A 21,462-nucleotide genomic window follows, 5' to 3' on the forward strand; every position below is an offset into this window, starting at 1 on the left:
GTTTGCATGGTGCTAGTAATGAAATGATATCTGTGGTATCCCTAACATGTTCCCCACAGGTCACTGAAAGATCCCTGTAGCTAAGATGGTTAAAGCTACACATACCTTAATATCTATTGGACTGGGCATATATTGCATCACCCTTGATTCTGTTTGTGGACAGTACAGTTTGGCTGGGTCACTTACAGTCCTCCTAACCACATGGAAATGGTCCAGTCTGTTGCTCTGCGTGCTGGTGGTATCTCAGGCCCTGTCTGTACAACATCTTTTCATGCAGATGACTGCAACATGCCACATTATGGGCACTGATTCCAGTGACAGCTGGTCACATATGCTACAGAACTACTGCTGCTGCTAATCCTGGCATCTATTCCCTCATGTTTACCTTCAATCTTGGTATTAAAAATGGGTGTACCCCTCTGCACAGCATGACCATTTTATATGTTTGTGAATTGTCTGGCCATGTTGGGTGTCATTTACATGCTCCATATAGCATATTTGAACAGAGTTCCTCATTTCTGTGTCAATATGTGATCATTAGCAAGTGCCTCATGCCATGCAGTTTTGCCCCTTTTATATCTGTGTTGTTTGTATGTTGGAATCACTGCTACCCTGCTTATTGCTGCTACCCATACTAATTAACACTGCCATAAACTCTAAATTAAGAACACTATTACATAAGCATTGTACCTAATTTGTCATGCAACTAACTTTGCAACTATTTGACGTACTTGTTAATGTAAATGGTGCTTTGTAAAGTATCTGCGATGAGATGAGGTCTGTTTGCAGCCCTGAACCAAGTTTGTTAAAACTGAATTTTTTGCATTGTGACTAAGAATATCATTTGCATTTATACAGGCTGGATTTACCTTTGGAATCATCCTAATTTTTTTGATGGGACTGTTGACACTTTATTGCTGCTATCGAGTTCTGACATCTCGAAAGACTATATGTAAGGAAGCTTTATTAAATGTGATGTAATGGTATAAAAATAATAATAAGAAAAGTTATTTTAACTTTATTTTCATGTATTTCACCTTTGACTTCTATTGAAATTTTTGTCTTATTTCACTGTCTTTCATTCTTTAGTTGTTAGTGGGTATTTTCCAGAAGTAAGTTTTGTGCTTTAGTGATAGTTTAAGGAAATTTTGTTGCTGGCTTAACATTCATCGAAGAACATTAAATGAAAAAAATAAGTAACTTTGAGTAAAACAATTTTTTGTTCTTATAAGTATTTGTATTAAACATTTTATGATATAAACTGTGTGTTATATTGTAAAGCAGTTTTGTGTAGTGTGTAGTAAGGGGTATTTTAGATGTTTGGGGATAGTCTTTTCAATGACTGTTTATGCTAAAAATATTGAAGTAAACAAATACTTTTTAAGTTGCAAGAAATTTAGATTTCATTATATAAATGGGAGAAAAAAGCTGAAAAGAAACAAGTTGAAGATAATATGCTGTGATCAGGGTTGCTGGGGGTGTAAAAATGTGCTAATTATTTTAATGTCTTTGACTTAAGCTATGAGCATGTTTTTTGGAAGCAGATAGGCTTGAAAAATAAGACAAAATGATGAATGCTATGAAAAATGTTAAACTTCTTTTATCTACAAACATAGCTTAATTCTTCATTAGCAGTGTTCTTAGTGACAGACAAGAAGTCTGCAGCTAAATGTAGTTAGGCAGGGGAATTGTGTATATTCCATTCTGAGTGAAATTTGCAGAGATTCATTCAAGCATCTGCAAGCTGTTAACTGTTTTTTTTAGTATTGACTACTTCAGTGGCGGCTGGTGACTTCAAATCAAAGGGGGGCTGCAGGAGACAGCTGAATGGGTGTGGTCATTGGGAAGTGGTGTGGTCAACTAGAAAGGGATGGAGCTATTCTCAACAGCACAATAACTGGGACTTAAATTAAATACGCTGCCCTGGGTGCCAAACCATCATTATGAGAGTCCAATGAAGACAAAATGAAGTGTAGAAGAAAAACAAATATTAGGCCAACTTAATATCTAGATGGAAAAAAAGGTTGTGAAGCATGAAAAACTAAATTACTTTGTAATTACATTACTGGAATGCCAGTCAAAATCAAGTATGAAAGAACAAGCACCACTCATCTCAAACCACTTCTCCTGGCACTGCAGTTCTAATTATAATTTATATTCAGCTTTATAAAAGTACAAAGTAACATGCTGAAAGTAGCAATCTCTGTGATATCCTCACTTGTAAAAATGTTTCTTATCCAAAAAAGACCTGCTGCCTGACAACTTTCTACTTGTTTCATGGAGAAAACATGATCAAAGTAAAAAATGAACAGCAAAAAAGAAGCAAGCTCAAGATAAATTGCTTAAAGGATTACTGCACAGGTTATGGACCAGACATGATAGATTGGCATTCTGTTTAGTTTAAGGCTGAAGCCTGCAAAGATGACTGCAAGTCTCCAACAAATTTAATGAGATTTTGAAAATACTGTAATCCTGTCCTTTATTACAAATGTTGTCATATGCATTTCAATACCTAAGGCTTATACGTTATCTAGTTATGTAAAATATTCTCTGCATGGCAACAACAAAAAGGCTTTCAATGTTGGTAATTCTTTAACAGTGTTTATTAAAGCTTACTTGCATCTTACAATCTCAGGCAAGCTTACCTGATGGCCATTAAAACAGTGGTACTTAAACACAGAGCAACAGGCACTGCAACATGCATTTTCTGAATAATAAGAAGCATAAATCAACAGTATGGATGGGGGGATACTCTGCACACTTACACTGCATAACTGCTCCTTGCTATGCTTGGACACATCCAGAGTCAGTACGTAGGGGAGTGGGGTGCAACAAGTATGTCACAATTTGAAATGTCTCTGGCTGACGGTGATGGCCCTGACACATTTGTCATACCTCTCAACCTCAGAGCAAGAAATCTGGACAAAGCCATGAATAGAAGTGGGACAAAAACCCAAAAATAAGGACAATTTTTAAATATTGCTCTTATGAACTTAGAAAGATAATAGAATAGTAGGTCTTGCATTAGTATGGATTTTCTGAAGGGTATGAAATCTGAAACTCAAATGTCTCATTTTCTAAATTCACTCTTCAATGATTTGCCACTAATATGCCAGAAAAACGCACAATTTTATGAAAAACGGACCAAACGTGATGTAGAAATATAAAATAACCACACAATACAGCTGGGAACCTGTCAAATAAGGGACACTTTAATATTAGTACTGTTAACTTGAGCAGCTGACAAAATAGAGAATCTACATGCATTTCTGAAATAAAAGTAATCTACAACTTTGATCATTACAATTATTTATTAATTGTAAACCCTCTACGTTTTCTTCCAAAATTGCCATTTTGCGGAGGGATTTATTAGAGAGAGAGCAACATTTTGAGCCAAAAATGGGGACAGTTGAGAGGTTTGGATATACCTAATTCTATAAAGAGATTTATTTGCGGGCACCTCTCAACCTCTTAATGCAGTAAATCTGGACAAGGCCAAATGTATTGGGGGACCATACAAACAGTACTAAAATTTGCTGTTGTATAAACTTAGTAGATAGAATAACAGGTCTTGCTTTAGCATGCATTAAAACTCATCTGCCCTTGAAACTCATATTCATTGAAACAGCATTGAAACCCACATTCAAAGAAAATACATCTGGCCAGTGGTAGATAAAGATTAACTTTGGGCTGTTTTCAAATCATAGGCCCCTTGCACACAAAACATACATGTGTTCTTTGATACACCTCCCTGATTGTACTAAATTAAGTTCCTTATATAATACAGTACGGTTGTTAGAGGACATTTTGAATTTATTGTTTTGAACATTTTTCAAATAAACAATGTAACAAAATACATGCACAAATAATGACAAAACTGCCCAATTCAGAACATTTCCATTATAAAAGTCTACTCACACGTTTACAATTCACCAGTATCAGTAAATATGCAGAATCTCTGCAGAAGTAAAAGTCATCTAAATAATTCCACATTAAAGAGATCTGCAACTGATGAAGAGGTTGCTGCTAGCAAACAACTCTATATTTCATTGTTTCATCTACAAATAAAGTGCCTATTGCCCTAGAGGAGTAAATTGCCTAATTACATTAAAAAATGATAAGCTAGTAATATTGCTATAGGGAATGGATGGCAAACTGATAACAGGTTCATAGTTATTAGGTATCTCACAGTTCAGAGTAATGGTGAGTGTGGAAGAGAGGTGAAGAAGAGAGTACAGGCAGGGTAGAGTGGGTGGAGAAGAGTGTCAGGAGTGATTTGTGACAGACAAGTACCAGTAAGAGTGAAAGGGAAGGTCTACAAGAGGGTAGTGAGACCAGCTGTGTTATATGGGTTAGAGACAGTGGCAATGACAAAAAGGCAGGAGTCAGAGCTGAATGTGGCAGAGTTAAAGATGTTAAGGTTTGCACTGGGTGTGACAAGGGTAGACAGGATTAGGAATAAGTATATTAGAGGGTCAGCCCAGGTTGGATGGTTTGGAGACAAAGCCAGAGAGGCGAGATTGCATTGGTTTGGACATATGCTGAGGAGGGATGCTGGGTATATTGGGAAAAGGATGCTAAGAAAGAGGACAAGAGGAAGGCCTAAGGTAAGGTTTATGAATGTGGTGAGAGAGGACATGCAGGTGGTTGGTGTGATGCAGAGGACAGGAAGAAATGGAAACAGATGATCCACTGTGGTGACCCCTAATGGGAACAGCCAAAAGAAAAAGATTTACTAGGTATCTCCGCCAAAGAAATCCCAGTCCCTCAGAGACACACGCTCCAGGGATCTAAACCTTGTCATCACAATGAACAAAACATGCTGGAGGGATAGGTTCCTGATGCAGAGACTCCCCAGACTCTGGAATAGACTGCCCCATACATGTCAAGCAGAGCTCCTCTTTGGCCCTCTTCAAAAGGAACCTTGATGATTGGATGGGAGATAGGAAATTCACCCCTGGGATCACATTAGTCGCCCTGCTAGACAGGGGTCCAGAGAAGTAAATACTGTGGGAAGAAATAGCCAGGGAATTGTTATGGCTAGGCTTGTATAAGCTTTAGGGCTGATAGCCTAGTACCAACCTATGAACCAAAGAGGACATTCTCAGGACTGCAGCATTCACCCTCTTTAAAAGTACAGTATCAGTAATGCATCTATATATTGTGGGAGTAAAACCCACAGCCTTCTGCATCAAAAGCAAGTACACTACCTGTGTAGTATTCATAAAGATGGGGAGAAATATGAAGACAACACAGGAACTTCACTTATTTTTTATTAAGTGCCATATGATTTTCACTAACCGCCTGAGATACTACTAGTTCAGAAAGACAGAAGTACCTCTGTATATTGCACTACAGTGTTAGTAATAAAAAACTGAATCCAAGCACTTGGTGTGGGAATAAGGCCACAGACTTCTAATCTGCCAGGATAAAGGTGAGTGCTCTGCACTGCTACCTTTGAAGCCACTAAATAAGTTACTAGATCATCATCTTGGTTACCACTCACGATCATTTTCAGCACCTAATTCATCAGGTATCGAGAGTGTAGAATTACTAACAAATTATTCTGAAAGGGCTGTTCCTACTAACCACAAAACAAAAACCTGTGTGAAAAAATTACAATATAATGGGTTCAAACCATTCATACTCCAATTACTCCCCTAATCCAGTTCAGGGTTGGGGAGCTGTAACGTAATCTGGCAGTCAATGAGCACAAGTATATTGCAATGCAAACATTGATAAGCACACACACACACACACACACACACACACACACACACACACACACACACACACACACACACACACACACTCTCTGCTTAAGTTCCGTAAATAAGCTAAGACTAAAGCTGAGCTCCATTCCATAAATACATCAAGCTCTACATAGCACAAGCTCAAATACATTAGCTCTGTTCCGTAAATACATTAAGCTCCGGAAGCTGTAAATACATTAAAAAAAAGTTCTGCTTAAGCTCCGTTCTGTAAATACAGTAAAGTAAGCACAAGCTCAAATACATCAACTAAGCACAAGCTCAGATACATCAAGCTCTTTTCTGACTGAGACCTAAGAGTAAGACACACACATGCTCTGTAAATGCATAAAAAAGCTCCATAAATACATTAAAAAAAGCTCTGCTGAATACATGTAAATACATTTAAAAAAAAGCTCTGCTTAAGCTCTGTTTCGTACATACAGTAAGCGCAAGCTCAATCAATACATCAAGCTCTGTTCTGAAAGCTAAGACACTCTGCTTCTCCGGACTGTTTAAAAAAACTCCGGACTGCAGAAGCTTTGTAAGCTTAAGAAACAAAACAAAAAAAAAACCCTCTGTTCTGTTTTAGAAAGACACACACACACACACACACACACACACACACACACACACACACACACACACACACACACACACACCACACACACCACACACACAACACACACACACCCTGTCTCATGGCCAGGCGATCTGATCCTGCAGCTCCTTGGGCTGGCGTGCAACAAATCCATCCTGCAGCTTCTCGGACCTCCATGCTAACAAATTCATCCTGCAGCTTCTCAGTCCTCCATGCAGGCATGATCCTGCAGCCCGTGCATACTCTCCTGCGAGATTTGAGGAGGCTGGAGCCTCCTACTATTGGTCCAGACTGCATCGTCCGCAGTCTGGACACCGTCTGGTTTGTGTGGTCATCACCGCACAGATCTCTGGGTTGGAAGGGAGGAGTTTACTCCCTTCCCTATCCGGACTGCCTGACTGAGTAGTCTGGAGCTCAGGAATGCCTGAGCATGTGTGCTTGGTGTTCTGGTCTGCCTAACACAGCAGCCAGCAACTAAGCACGCATGCGTGCAGTCCGAGAGATTTTTTTTATTATTTTCATTTTTAGTTCTACGGGGTCTGGTGACTTTATTTCACAGGTGGGGGGGCTGCAGTCCCACAGTCCTAAAGCATGAGCTGCCCCTGGACTACTTTTTCATGTAGACAAGCTGCCTGCATGTGCAAGCAATTGCACTTCAGAGTTCTGAGCATTCTATGCTGAGAGAATTGCAGAATGTAAAGGTACAATGACAAGCATTTTGGTGAAAAATAATGTGTGAAATTATGTGAAAGGAATAAAACAGTCTCCCCAGCAGCATTAACACTTTAATGCATTTAATAGAACAGTGCATGATTTAGATAATAAAGATAGTCATTGCACTTTTTAGGGCTAAAAATCTATGTTTTCTGAAAGCATACAAGCAGGTTTTCACATCTGGGAAGGGGATTGAGATATGAAAAGCACAGACAGCAATTAGTGCTAGTGGGAAGACAGGTTGTGACGTATACTTCAGCATGGGTAACCTTATGCCTGAGGGCTAAACTTCATTTGTTAAAAATTGTACATAGTTTTGTATGTTTGTTGTAATTTAATGGGGGGTGGTGTGTTCTGAAAATGTGTTTAGTTTTTGTTTGATTGTTTTCATTAAAATAAAAAGTCTTGAGAAATGTGACATATGTTCAGTTGAAGATGAGATGAAACAGGTCTATGTTCGGCTATCGAATACTAGAAATCTTGAACCGTGAAACTATGAAAGTAAAACAACGAACGGGACGTTTATAGAAAACAGCAACATCAAAAAGAAAATACATCAAATGGCTGTAGTTGGCCAACATCGCACGCACAACCAGCCAAGGTGGAGGGCTGTGCCCCCTACACCACACCTAACTATATATACCAACTGCAAGATTGCACTACAGTGGGAAATAGGGCAAATTTAAAAGGTTTCCCTTCACTGACCTTATGCATCGCATTACTTCCTGGTTTTTGGCCAACCATGGCCATTCGATGTATTTTTTTTTTTTTGAAGTTGCCATTGTTCAATAAATGTCCCGTTTGCTGTTTTATGTTCGTTATTTCACGGTTCGAGATTTTTAGGATTCGGTAGTCAAACATGGACTCAGATGAGACAACTGTAAAAAGATCATCTTGACATTGGTGTGTATACGTAAGTCAGAAATAAAGTTTCAAAAATAACTGCCGTGTATAATAAGTAGGTGCAGTAGCTTTTTAAATGTCCTTAAAGGTATAGACAAAAAGGCAAGAATACTGAATTATATTAAAAAATGCAGAGTACAAATAGCAATGCTACAGGAGACACATTTGGAAACAAATGAGCATGTGTTAAAAAGGATTTCAGAATGGATATTCAGCAGAATATCATGGACAAAGGAAAGGGTGAGTGATAGTACTGATTGCTAGAGGGGCTTCAAGTAGATTTGTAGTAGTAAAGGGCTATTGGCAAGGGAGGAGGATTATGCTAGCATTCATTTATATTCCACCAAAAATCTGCTATTACTGGGGCATCAGAAAAATTTGGGAGAAATTATCAGCTTCCTTTAGGGAATATCGCTTATAGATGGGGACTGGAACTTGATTTGCAACAGTGAGAATGTGTCATTGGGACCTAAAAGGGAAAATAAACAAAAAAGGGTAGATCGCTGAAGAAATCTATGAAAGTATTTGGTATGGAAAATGTGAATTCAGTAGTAGGAACTCTGACAGAATTTACATATCATTCTTAAGGTTCAATAACTGGGCTAGACTAGATATAAATTATATTTCACAGGAACATGTGCATTTTATTGAAAACTTTGACACAAATCCAGTAACTGTTTCAGATCATTTACCAATAAAACCTAAGTTAAAATGCAGGGTAATGAGGTAAAACTGAGACATTGGTGTTTTCCCACCTACCTGTTAAAAAGTTAGGAATTTAAGGAATAAGTAGTAGAAATTATTCAAGAGTTATTAGGGAATATAGAAATTTCTTTAGAAGGAATAGCTAGTGAGTGAGATAAAATGAAAATGGAGTTTAAAATATGGCAGAAATAAAAGAGAGATATGGTTAAGAGGTAACAGGAATTATTTATGTAGGCTGACAAACATTAAAGTAATGCAGAATAAGGGAAATCTCCTGGAACAAGAGGAACAACTGCAGAACGCTAAAGAGAAAATAAGGGAATATATGGATTAAATGCATGAGTTTAGAAAAATTGCTGTTATGCAACTAATTTTGATAACTCCAGAGCACAGAAACGTTTAGCACAATGACTTAGGCAACAGAAAGTAGAAGGGGTTATCACCAGACTTAGGGTGCCTCGGACAACAAAAATAACTAGAGATCCTGTAAGAGGTATTAGAGATATTTCAGAAATGTTATGAAAAATTGTATAAAGCAGAGGAATGTGAAAACTAAGAAAGAGCTTAAATGAAGATATTTATGGAAGACTTAATTATTTCAAGTAAAAGAAAGATGAATCTCAAAAACTAATAGTTAGGATAGGAGAACACAAGATAAAAACAGTGATATATAATTGGTGTGCAGGAAGTCTCCTGAACACATGGTATTCCTGCGGAATCAGGAGAGAAGATCGTAATAAAAATCTGGAAGATTGTGTTTAATAGTATTTTAAAAGGAGGGGAAGCAACATTGTCTTGGAAGAAAGCTGTGGTGGCTGTAAAGAGTGCAAGGATCCATCAGATCCAACCTCATGTAGACCCATTTCAATTTTAAACCATGACTGTAAAGTGTTTTGTAACCACTTACCCCAAAAACTATATTCATCTTAATGATTATACATATTGAAATAGTTTTGCTTTACTCCTGATTATTGACACTGTATAGCATTGTATTGCTACTTAATGCCTTGTAATAATCCTGTAACATTGCTGTTTAATGCTAATTTACAGTATAATGAAAATTGTATAATATGTTGGAGCTTATCTCCCCAGGCCTCCACTGAAAAAGGAATCTTCTGCTCAGTCGGCCAATCCCGGTCAACAAATGTAAAATAAATAAAATTATTCTGTTCTAGCTAAAAGAATGTCAGATATGTTGCCAAAATTGATATATTTGGATCAATTTAGTTTTGTTGCTGTTAGGTCTTGATGCAGATAAAGCATTCAATAGAGTAATCTGGGATTTTATGAGTAGGGCAGTGGAAGCATTTGCATTCCCTGATGCAATAATATAGTTATTTAGGAGGATATATGAAGGATCAGAGGTAAAAACTGAAGTGTGGGGTTTCTTCTGCAATAAGATGTGGTTTGAACAGAGGAGCCAGGCAAGCATGTCCTCTTTCCCCTTCATTGTTTGCTTTATATTTAGAGCCACTGACAAAGAAAATAAGTAACTTCAGAAATTCAAGAATATAATTGGAAAGATAATGAAGAAAAGTTGTCTTTATTTACAGATTATTTTTACTTGATTTATCCAGAAAAGGACATCTCAGTGTTGTGGAACATTTTGAGACATTTTCAAGTCTTTTCAGGAAATGAAATTAATGAAGATAAAATAAGGCTATAGCTGTAAAATATGTACCCATTATGTCTTTGTTTAACAATACTCATAATTATGGAGACATGATAAGATGAAGTATGTACAAGTACAAATTAAAAAGGCTTCTGTTATGGCAGCTAAGGATATGTGGGAAGAAAGTAAATGAAATATAATACAAAAACTGAGAAACTGAAAGCCGTCATTTATAGATATGGCTATTAAGATACAAGCAGTGAAAATGTTTTTAGTCTCTTTACTTTTATATACAGATCAGACATATTTTTATCAACCAAAGGAGAATTGTGTACAAGAATTAATAAAGAGTTGAAGGAATTTATCTGGGAAAGAAAGAGGGCAAGTGGGATAAGTTGATCTTCCCAATAGAATAAAGTGGTTTACCTAATTCAAAGAGATGTTTTAGAGCTACACAATTAAGGCTCATATTCATATCACAAGCAGAGGGTTATAATTCAAAGTGGAAATGGATGATGTTGAATTGAGGGGGTTATATGGAGTATTAAGTAATAAGGATGGAGTTGGTTTTCACTGTATATCCTTAAAGAGCGTAATAACCACCGTATTCATAAAGTTGCAGAAAGTATTCTAAGAACTAAGCCAACATGTGAATGGAGAAAGGAGATTTTGCTGGTAGAGATGACTGCAAGTAGTTGTACAGAAAGCAGGCAAGATGTGGCTGGAATTTACTGTAGAAAAATGAAAAAGGAACCAAGATATAGGGAGTAAATAACTATAGAGGAAAAAGTAATAGAGTAGGATGAGCCCAAGAACATGTTTGGACTGCAGGTTAGAATTTGTTTTCACTGTCTGGGATTAACATCAGAGTATAGGCAAAGACAAAGGGGGGTCATGAGTGAAAGACATTCTCTGGTAGATTTTATATTTAAATCTAGAACAGATGCTGCTATTAAAAATGGGATAATTAATAGGGCATATAAAATATTGCATGATAACTTTAAGAATCAGTCAGAGGAGGTTAGAAGAGATTGGCAAGAGAGACTGGAAGAGCAATTTACAAGGGAACAGTGGGAGGACGTGTGTGGCCCCTAAGCTTTAACAGTATCAAAAGGTTTAGGGGGTTTGCTTGAAAGTGATTGCATAGGTATTTTTAAACACTTTTATTGATACCCCAAGCAGGCTTCAAATATTTTTTCATAGGGTATATAGTAAATGTTGGAGGTGTGATGGGGAAGAAAGAAATAACTGGGAACAGACTTTTTTGTGGTGTAATGAATTGGCAGATTTAACAAAAAAATACTCTTCCATCAGAATTATTGAGGAGCAAATAATTAATGAAATGATTCTTGTGAGCTGGAATACAGGGTCTGGATTGTATAGACATATTAAGACTTTATTAAGTTAATTCTGTTGGCTGCAAAAATAGCAATTATTAGAAAATCAAAATGCAAACCAACTGTATTAGAAGTATTGAATAATGTAAATAAGGTAAAAGAACTGGAAGGAAGGAGCTTTAGAAAGGGAAGCAGTAAACTGCATAGAAATAAATGGAATTTGTGGAAACAATACATGCAGACTAATGTTTGGTAGGAGGAGTGAAGTCTAATGGAAGGCAGGAATTGAGGGATTTATGTAATGTTGAACTGAAAGATAGTTGTTATAAAGCACGAGATATAATGTATAATTTGTGTAAATGGAAATAAATATTAATATGGTTTGTTTTGTTTTCTGTTGATGTATGTCTGCCTGTGGCCTAAGTGATACTTTAATAAAGCTTTTAAAAAAGGGCTTGCACTGGACTGTCAAGATGGAGTAAGAAGGTTATGTCTGTATGTGTTTCTTTACTAGTAAAACAAATGCTTATTTCTTTTTTTTTTTTTGTTTACTTAATGAATGAAGGTTGAGAGTTTTTCTGACTGTTTCTTTGCTTTATGAACTCCTTAATTTATCCTGCCTGGATTGGTGGGCCCATTTAGGGTAATTGACAGATTGACAGTATTCTGATACCCGTGTGAACTACCTTGTATAAAAGGCTTTTTTTTTCCTTGCTTCCCACACCCAGTCCTTGTAGCTCTTTAAAATGGGAAGTGAAGCAAAACGAACAGTAATAACCTCTGTCTCACAGCTTAGTGGTCTTTGATTTAATCTTTTTTTTCAACAACCATCTTTATTAAATTTTCACACATGACATAGGCAGTCTTACTTTTATACAAATGAAAAACAAACAACATGATGCCACTTTAGTTACAGACACCACTGAAACAACTGTAGTTGCAGACATTATAATTCACTTATAATCTATCCAGTCATTGTCAGTTAAGCATCATATGGCTCATTCAAATTTTGCCTCCTAAATGTTGTTCCTACTCTGCATATACTGTTCCCACAATTCCCATTTTTGCCTATGCAGTTTGCTCTATCCCTTTTATAAAGATCTTAATTCCAGTTGTTTTATCTGTTACTATATTCACTATTTCTAGTAAAGTTGGTCTAGACTTTGATTTCCATTTTCTAGTAATTGCTTTTTTTGTAGCCACCATAATTGACTCAGCAAGGCTTTACTATGTCTAGGCAATTCCAATCCTGTATCATAACTCAGAAAAGTCATCTCTCAAGTCAATCCAATCTGCTCACCCAGCATCTCCAACAGAGCGATCTGCAGGGAATCCCTAAAGTCTCACTTTTCTCTTGCAGTCCGTACCCAAAAAGCACCAAATACGAACTTCTTTCTTTGTCTCTGTGGTTCTATTTGTTTGTTTTTTGGAATCGCTAAAGTCTGCCAGCTCATCACACTCCCAGAAAATATGTTCCCAGCCACCTCTTTCTTGCCCATCACACCTCCAACTCTTGCTATCCAACGAAAAATTTTTTGGAGTCTACGTGGGGTATAAAATACCTATGTAAACACTTTCAGGCAAAGATCCTAAATCTACTAGACTTTGTTGCATATTTGAGAGATATACATATATCTTCCCATTGTCTCTTTGTGAATCACTTATCCAGTCTCTATTCCTAATCCTTTCTAAGTTCCTATGATTGATTTGTTTAATTATCATGCAATATTACATACACTTTACTAATTATTCCTTTTTTAATGGCAGCTTCTGTTCTAGATTCTAGTAAAAACTCTGCAAGTGCTGGTCTTTCATTCAGGAGCCCCCTATTTCTTTATCTTTGCATATAGTCTGATATCAATCCTTGATAGGGAAGGCAATCTCTAACCTGCAGTCCAAATAAATTCTTGGCCTCTTCCCATTCTATTACTTTTCCCTTTCTAGTTATTTGCTCCCAATACCTTGGTTCCTTTGCCAGTTTTCTCCAATAAATTCCAGCCCCCTCTTGCCTATTATCTGTATCCCTGACCACAGTCATCCATATTGGCAAAATCTAATTACTCCATTCTCGTGCTGGTTTGGTTCTTAGAATACTCCCTGCTATTTTATGAATATAGTACTCTGTATGATTTTTCTTGTTTTCCTTTAGAGTCTGCATCCAAAATCCCAATCTCTCCTTATTTCTTGAACTTCCTCCCTGTATCAGCATCATCCCTTTCCACTTTGAATTATAGTTTTCTGCTTGTGTATGTATAAGAGCCTTAGCTGTGTTGCTGTAAAATATCTCCTCAAATTGGGTAATCCTAGTCTGCCTTGTTCTTTTGGAAGAATCATCTTATCCCACTTGACCTTTGCCGTCGTCATTTCCCAGATAAAATCCTTCAACCCTTTTTTTAATTGCTATCCACAGGTTCTCTTCTGGTTGATAAAAATACGCCTGACCTGTGTATAAAACTAAAGGGATTAAAAAACATTTAATGGCTTGTATCTTACTATCCATAGCCATATAACAAAGCTTCCAGTTTCTCAATTTTTGTATTATGCTCTGTTTAGTCTCTTACCACATATCCTTAGCTGCCACAACAGAGTCATTTCTAATCCATATTCCTAAAGACTTAATTTTACCATGTCCCCATAAATATGTTTATTGTTGGACCAATTTGTATGTGGGTACATAATTTACTGCTATTGCCTTTGTTTTAGCGTCATTAATTTTGTATCCTGAGAAGATTTGAAACTGTCTGTTCCACAACACAGTAATGTCCCTTTCTGGTTTTGTCATGTATAAATAATATCATCTGCAAGTAACGCCAGCTTTTCCTGACTACCATACCAATTATATCCTTGAATTTCTGAATCACTTATTTTCTTTGCCAGTGGTTCTAAATGCAAACAACAAAGGGGAAAGTGGACAACACTGCCTTGTTCCTCTGCTCAAGCAGAAATTATTGGAGAGGACCCCACCCACCTTAATTTGCACCTCAGATCCCTCATATATTCTTCTAATCAGCCTTATAATTTTATCAGGGAAAGCAAATGCTTTCATTGCCCTTCTCATGAAGTCCCACTCTACTCTCTCAAATGCTTTCTCTGCATCAAGACCCACCAATAAAAGTGCCATTTTCTTATATTCTGCTTCCCACTGGATCATCAGTGTTCTGTTAATATTGTCAGATATTTGCCCTCCCTCCACAAAACCACACTGATCCATATCTGTCAATTTTGGTATCACTTTTGCCATTCTTTTAGACATAAACACTGTATAATCATGGTTTAGTATTGAAATGGGCCTGTATGAAGCTGGATCCGATGGATCTTTACCCTCTTTAGGTATTACTGTTGCCATCGCCTTCTTCCAGGATGCTGGTACTTCTCTTAAAGTACTGTTAAACAAAACCTTCCAGATCTTTATCAGTTTTTTCCCTCTTAACTTCCATACTTCCACAGGAATACCATCTTTTCCTGGGGACTTTCTTGTAGATTGGTATCTTTGATATAAACTTGATCTCTCCTCACTGTCTCTGTGTGGAGATTACATGGTATTCGTCATAGTAGTCACTGTCGCAGTCTTCACTTTGGGATATCCTGCTGTGCGAGCAGCCCATGGCTGGGTGGTCTTCCACAGCTCTTCCCCTCCCTTCTGCTTTGGCAGATGCCCTGCTTCTGTCATCAAGATATCAGTAGTATAAAGAATGTGGCAGTGGCTGATTCCACCGTCAGATATTTCTTGCTGTGCAGTAGCGTTTGCATCTCATTACCACATATAGTCCATCAGTTGGCCATTTTCAGTCTTCTGAAGGGCAGGTAAGTACCAGTTTGTGGGATTTTCTTTCTTTTTCTGTGTGTTGTGTTACTATTATGAATATCTGAATCAGATTCCATTTCGGAGGAAACTTCTTTAAAGGTAAATGTGGACTCCTGTGCCCATTACATATAGTTTACTCTGAGCATAATCTGCCACAGCTAATGTTCTGTCTAGGAGTTTGCTGACAAAAGGGGGGCATGAACCTGATTCAGGGCTTCAGTGATATTGTCCACGACCTCCAGGAGCCTTCCCCCTAAAAAGAAACATTGAAAAGAAGGGGAAAAAAATATTAAGGACATCACAGACAACTCTGGGCTTACAAGGTTTGGAGATGCTGTTCTAGGAGAGGTGCTCTTGCAGCCTACTAATATGGAGTCTGTTGTGACCAAGGCCTCTGGCACGACCATTGAGAAGGTTCCCATACCTTCAATATCTGACATGTCCTTCTGGACCAAACCTTGAATATTCCTTCTGTGGCTGTGGTCCCTTTGCCTATCAAAGCCTACATTCAAATTACAAAAGGAAAATTCATGTTTCCTAGCATTTTGGACATACCCATGACATAATGGGTGGCTCCCCTAAGCCCTGTAAGCACATTGCACCACACCCTAAGCAACTGACAAGGCAGTGCCTCAGTCCAGTACTCTGGCTGGACTTGTACTTCAGAACATAGTAGTTCAGCTAGCTGAAACCTTAACTGACATCAACATCAACCCCCTTTTCCCATGTTTTATATCAACAATGAACATCTATCTTACTTGAAATCTAAGAGGCCTAAACTAGACGTGCCATTAGTGTTGAGAGCTCCTTTCAAAAAAAGAAGGTAAGATACCCCTGGAAGGAGATACCAACTCCTCATATTCTGAGGCTGATGAGCTCACATATGTGGGCAGATTTCCATCAGCTGAAGACCTTGATTCTAGCACTGAAGACACCCTGTCTACTGTGTCCTCTGCTTCTCTACCGAAGAACTTCTCCTTTGGGGCTACTCTGTAGAAAATGAAAGATTTATTTCACTGGGACTTAAGGAGTACTCAGAAAGCCAACAAAGGTAGAGAGCCTTCATAGTGGTTTCCTGAACCTAGTCCCCAAGCTGTCCCTCCAGAGCTAGATGTCCTGGAGGATGTTTTTTAAACACACCTTTGGAACCTGACTTCCTGCCCCCTGTTTCTAGGAAACCTGACCATTTCTACAGGTTCATGGATTCCCAAAGATAGCTTTACAGTAATCCTTTATCTGATCCAGATGTGGTATCACTAGATCCTAGCAAGGGAGAAGTTTCAGCTCCAACCAGGAATCACATCCTAAATGAGAAAAAGAGAAAAGTCTGGATAGGTATGGGAAGAGGGATACACTGCTCCTGCCATGGCATTTAGGGCTTTGAACTGTTAGTGCCACATGCACTATTCTTTGCAAACTTTGCCAGAGCAGATGATGACAAAGGTGGAGAGGATCAAAAGTAAAGAACTAAAACAGGAATTGCTGGACCTTTATGTCCTTTTCTGTTAGGTAGTCAGATATTCAAAAAAGTGTATTTAAGATGCTATCGATGCATCATGTCAAACAGCAGCCATGCAGTCAGTCATTAGGAGGCATGTCCAGTTGTTGCCTCCCCCTCTCTTCCAGGCGGTGCAAAGTCAGGGATCCTTAATGCCTTATTATGCAAGGATGTCCTCTTTAGACCTCCTTCACATAAGTATATGAAAAACTGGAAGAGAAGGGAAGGACTGTCTAATCTGTCAGGCAGAATGTTCAAATATGTGTGCCTAGGTACATTAAGAGGTTTCTTACCAAGGCCTTGTCCTCCAGTCCCAGAGAGGAATGCACCAGGTCTGTAAAAGGGAAAAAGGTAAGTATAAAAATGTTTGAAAAGCTAGACACAAGGAGTAGGCTGAGGGCCCCCTCCTTGAGGGATTAGCCATAATTCAGATTAGTATCCTTTCTCTCCTTTCTCCAAGCCAACCTCATCCCCTTTCTAGCTATTCCTCAAAACTTGGAGGAAGCTTGTCTACCTTCATAGACAATTGGGAGGCAGTCACTCATTACAAGTGGGTTCTAAGCATTGTAAAGGAGAGATATTGCTGCAGTTTCAAAAATAAAAAGTTCAGATGTAGTTTGTGCCTCAGATGATCAGAGTTATGCTAGCTACAGGAGCTGTAGAAAAATGCCCTTGTGGGGTGGAAAGCACATGATGTTATTCTGTGTTGTTCTTTTTACCAGGAAAAAAGGTACTTGTAGATCCATCTAAAACCCATCCCATCTAAATCACTTTCTCAAAGTACCAAAGTTCAAAATCTTCACCTTGCAGGGTTTGTTACCTATCATACCTCAGTGAGCACTCTGGATCTCAAGGATGCATGGCTGTAAGTTCCTATAAGCCAAAAACACAGAATCTTCCTAAAATTTGCAGCAAGAGGCACCATTATAAATTCAGAACCTTGCACCTTGGTTTTTCTACTGTGCCCAAAGTATTAGCAGTATCTGGCTCCAGTGTGAGCCTTTTTGCAGGACAAAGGGTATTCATAGGTGATTACTAGGCTAATGACCCCAGGGAACCCTTTTAAGCCTAGTCATGTTTCCCTATGTGAAAATCATACCCTGCACCTTGTATCTGTAAGGAAAACACCTTAACCTTTTTCCAGCCCCCATCATTCACTACCTAGATGATTGCCTCATTCTAAGAGGGTCCTACGAGGATATTTTGGATGCTTTGAATTTCACCCTGAAATGTTTTTCAGATCTGGCACTGACTGTAAATAGTGAGAAATTCTCCCTCATCCCTTCCCAGACTGTGACCTTCCCAGGAGCAGTGCTACTGTGTTCAGTGTAGGACCTTCCTCCCCAGGACAAAACAACTAATGCTATCAGAACAGTTGTTTTAATTCTCAAAAAAGAAGAAAGTCACTTTGAGCAAATAATTGAGATTGTTATGAAAGATGGCAGCATATATACTGGTGGTGCCTTGGGCACACCTTCATATGAGAATGCTTCAGTGATATCTAATGAACAGATGGAGCTAGCACTTCCATCCTTTAGAAACCTTTAATGTTATATTGTCCATATCTCGCCTTCATTCTTGCTGTTTGGGTTCAGAGCCGATCCTCGGCTCTGGCTCAGCCGTATACTATAGCTTGAGAGCTTTTACTGGTTCGAGGCTAGCCCCTATCCCAGCATGCTTAGCAGTAGTTACCCAGATCTCATTTGCCACTTGCAGCATCGAGATTGCGGATACTGGCTCAGGCTGTGTTTTTTCTCTTATTATATTTTTGAACAAAAATTTCTAGTTTAGCTTATCTAATTGGTTAACTGTAGTTGTCCTTCATATTTCTATCTACCCCTATCCTGTCTGAGTGGCTTGTTTTTGTGTAGATTAACCATTTTTCTCTCTGGCCTTTACCCCTCTTCCAAACCCCTTTAAATTAGAGGGTTCTTCTTCCCTTTCTTGCCTTTCCTTTGACTGTAAGGAGTTGCCGTTTAAGTTAGAGGCTCTCCTTAGGTGGGGAGTTTGCCGTTTAACATAGAAGCTCTCCCCCCTTCTCTGTTTTTCCGTCTGTTAAAAATAAATAAGTATATATATATATATATATATATATATATATATATACACATACATATATATAAAGGATATTTTTGTCTGTTATTGCCTAGATGATGTCCTTCATGGATGCATCTGCAGTCATAACAACTGGGTTGTCCTGTCGTCAGGCAGCCCTTCAGTCGGCCGGATTCCAAAGTCCGGGTCCGGCTTCGGCTGATGTCGCACTTCACCCGGCGTCATCTCTGTTGGTCTTCGGGTATAAAAGCATCAGCCGACGCCATTTTCCTCAGTCTTTCTTGCCGCGTGGCGCCCGAAGCAGAAGCTGTTCGCAAGTGCCGGTCGGTCGGATCCAGAGATTACTTCTACCGAATACTACTTCGAAGACTTCTAAAGCTAAGTACCCCGTTGGGGACTCTTTCTTGCCTCAGCCGATGTCAGAAAAAGTTAATAATTGTTTAACCTGTGGGAAACAAATACCTCATAAAGATTTCCACTCTTATTGTCTGCCTTGTTTAGGCCCAGCCCACGACGTAGCAGCCTGTTCGGCCTGTGCTTCTTTCAACCGACGAACGCTTAGGCGTCGGTCGGAGTTTGCAGAACAGTTTTTCGGTTCTGATTTTGCGTACATTATGCCGTTGGATCCTCCGACTACCCAATCTGCCAAAAAACGCAAAGATAAAGACCGACACTCGCAGTCCGCGGTTTCGGCCGAAACCATGGTTAAGCAAACCGCGAGTGTCTCGGTTTCGGCCGAAACCGAGAAAACTGATCAAAGTACAGCTGAACCTATCGCTACAACTGAGGCCCCTGCTACCACTCTTGAATCGGCCTCAGAAATTTTATCCACTACGGTGGTTGCCACTGACTTATCAGACACCATTCCCTTGGATGTCTCTACCCCAGCACGTGGTGCTGCTAGGCCTCCAGCAGCCATGTCCATTAAGGCCTTCGCCAGGGCTAAAGCAGCCAAGACTACTAAGACAGTGCCTGTTAAACCCCCCACAACCAGGCCCTCTTCTAGTTCTCAAATGCTTACTTTGGCAGAAGATTTAATTTCATTAATTAGAGGATCTCAATCTTACCCAGACAGGGCCTCTCAGCCCCCAGAGAAGGGACCTAGGGCAGAGCCCCCTGAGCCAGTGTCCTCTGATGATTCTGCTGATGAATCAGACATAACTGACCAGCCAGAGGCTCCTTTCTCCAATTTTGAAGATTCTGATGCTGAAGAATCCATTCCAGCTGCTTCCCCACCAGAAGAATTCTCCTTTGGGGAAACCTTACATGCCATGCGAGAGCAGTTCCAATGGCAGCAACAGGATTTTTCAGACTCCAGAAAAAGACTTAGGACCTTTCTGCACCTCCCACAGCACAGGCCCTTAGCTATACCTCCTGTTCTCTCTGTGGTGGATGATGCTTTCAATGCTGTCTGCTCCGCTGCAGGTTCTTTACCCCCAGCCCCTGCCAAACCAGACAGATTTTACAGGGTGCCAGATACTCATCACCACCTTTACCAGGCCCCACTTGCAGACCCCGAAACTATATCCCAGGGTCCCAAGGCAGTAGCCGCGACCATAGCTAAAAACCCTATTCCTTCTGAAAGGGAAGCAAGGTCATTAGACAGATGGGGTAAAAAGGTCTACACTTCAGCTACTCTCTCAGCTAGAGCTTTAAACTCTCAGTTTCACATGATACAATACCAAGAGTTTATGCTTGATCAGTTAACTAAAAAACTAACCACTGATGAATCTCTTGATAAGAAATATGTATTAGAAATGGTAAATAACATACAACAGGTTAGCAACCATTCCTTAAAATGTGGCTATGATGCACTGGAGGCTTCATTTAGATCAGCCATGACTGGCACAGTGATAAGAAGGCATGCATGGCTAAAGGAGCAAGCTTTACGGCATCATGTTAAAGCTAAGTTGCTAGATGCTCCTATGGATAAGACAAGTTTGTTTGGTACACCTGCCCAGCAGGTTATGAAGAAAATGGAAGAAAAGGCAAAATCTGTTCAAACGGTTAAAGATTTCTTGCAGGTTCAACCCCAAGGTTTAGCAGGAACTGGCCTGCCAAAAATTGGTCCTTTCCTGACTCCACAAAATTTCAAAGGGGCAGGAATAGACGTTCCAGAGGCAGAAACCAATCCAGAGGAGGTGCCTACAGAGGACGACAGTGGCAAGGTAACAACAGAGGCACAGACACAACCACTGCCACTACATCAGCACAACCACAGTGACTTAACCCTAAATCCGCGTGCCAGGAACAAATAGCAGCTCCTCTAGGCGGAAAGTTAACCTTATTTTCAAAGAACTGGCACTACATAACAAAAGACAAGTGGATTTTACAAACCATAGATCAAGGTTACCGGTTTCACTTCCACACTTTACCAGTCAAAACAGGAATGCCAAATCTACCTCCAAATCAAAAAACAGAGGCACTACAACAGATAATGGAGTTAGCAAACATGAGAGCTGTGGAAAGAGTGCCAACAGCA

At 39.2% G+C, this 21,462-nt stretch overlaps 1 protein-coding gene across 5 annotated transcripts in view; it reads left to right on the plus strand.

Moving 5' to 3' along the window:
• The window catches only part of SLC38A9 (solute carrier family 38 member 9), a 1,477,321-nt gene that overhangs the window by 747,355 nt on the left and 708,504 nt on the right, over positions 1-21,462 (plus strand). For all 5 annotated transcript variants that reach the window (XM_044063918.1, XM_044063920.1, XM_044063923.1 and 2 more), the window contains one exon: positions 859-952. In XM_044063918.1, coding sequence (XP_043919853.1) covers positions 859-952 — 94 coding nt within the window. The remainder of the gene's footprint in view (positions 1-858; positions 953-21,462) is intronic.

This window comes from Protopterus annectens, chromosome 2.part2 (genome assembly GCF_019279795.1).
Source record: "Protopterus annectens isolate FY-2018-M chromosome 2.part2, PAN1.0, whole genome shotgun sequence".
NCBI classification, from domain to species: domain Eukaryota; kingdom Metazoa; phylum Chordata; order Ceratodontiformes; family Protopteridae; genus Protopterus; species Protopterus annectens.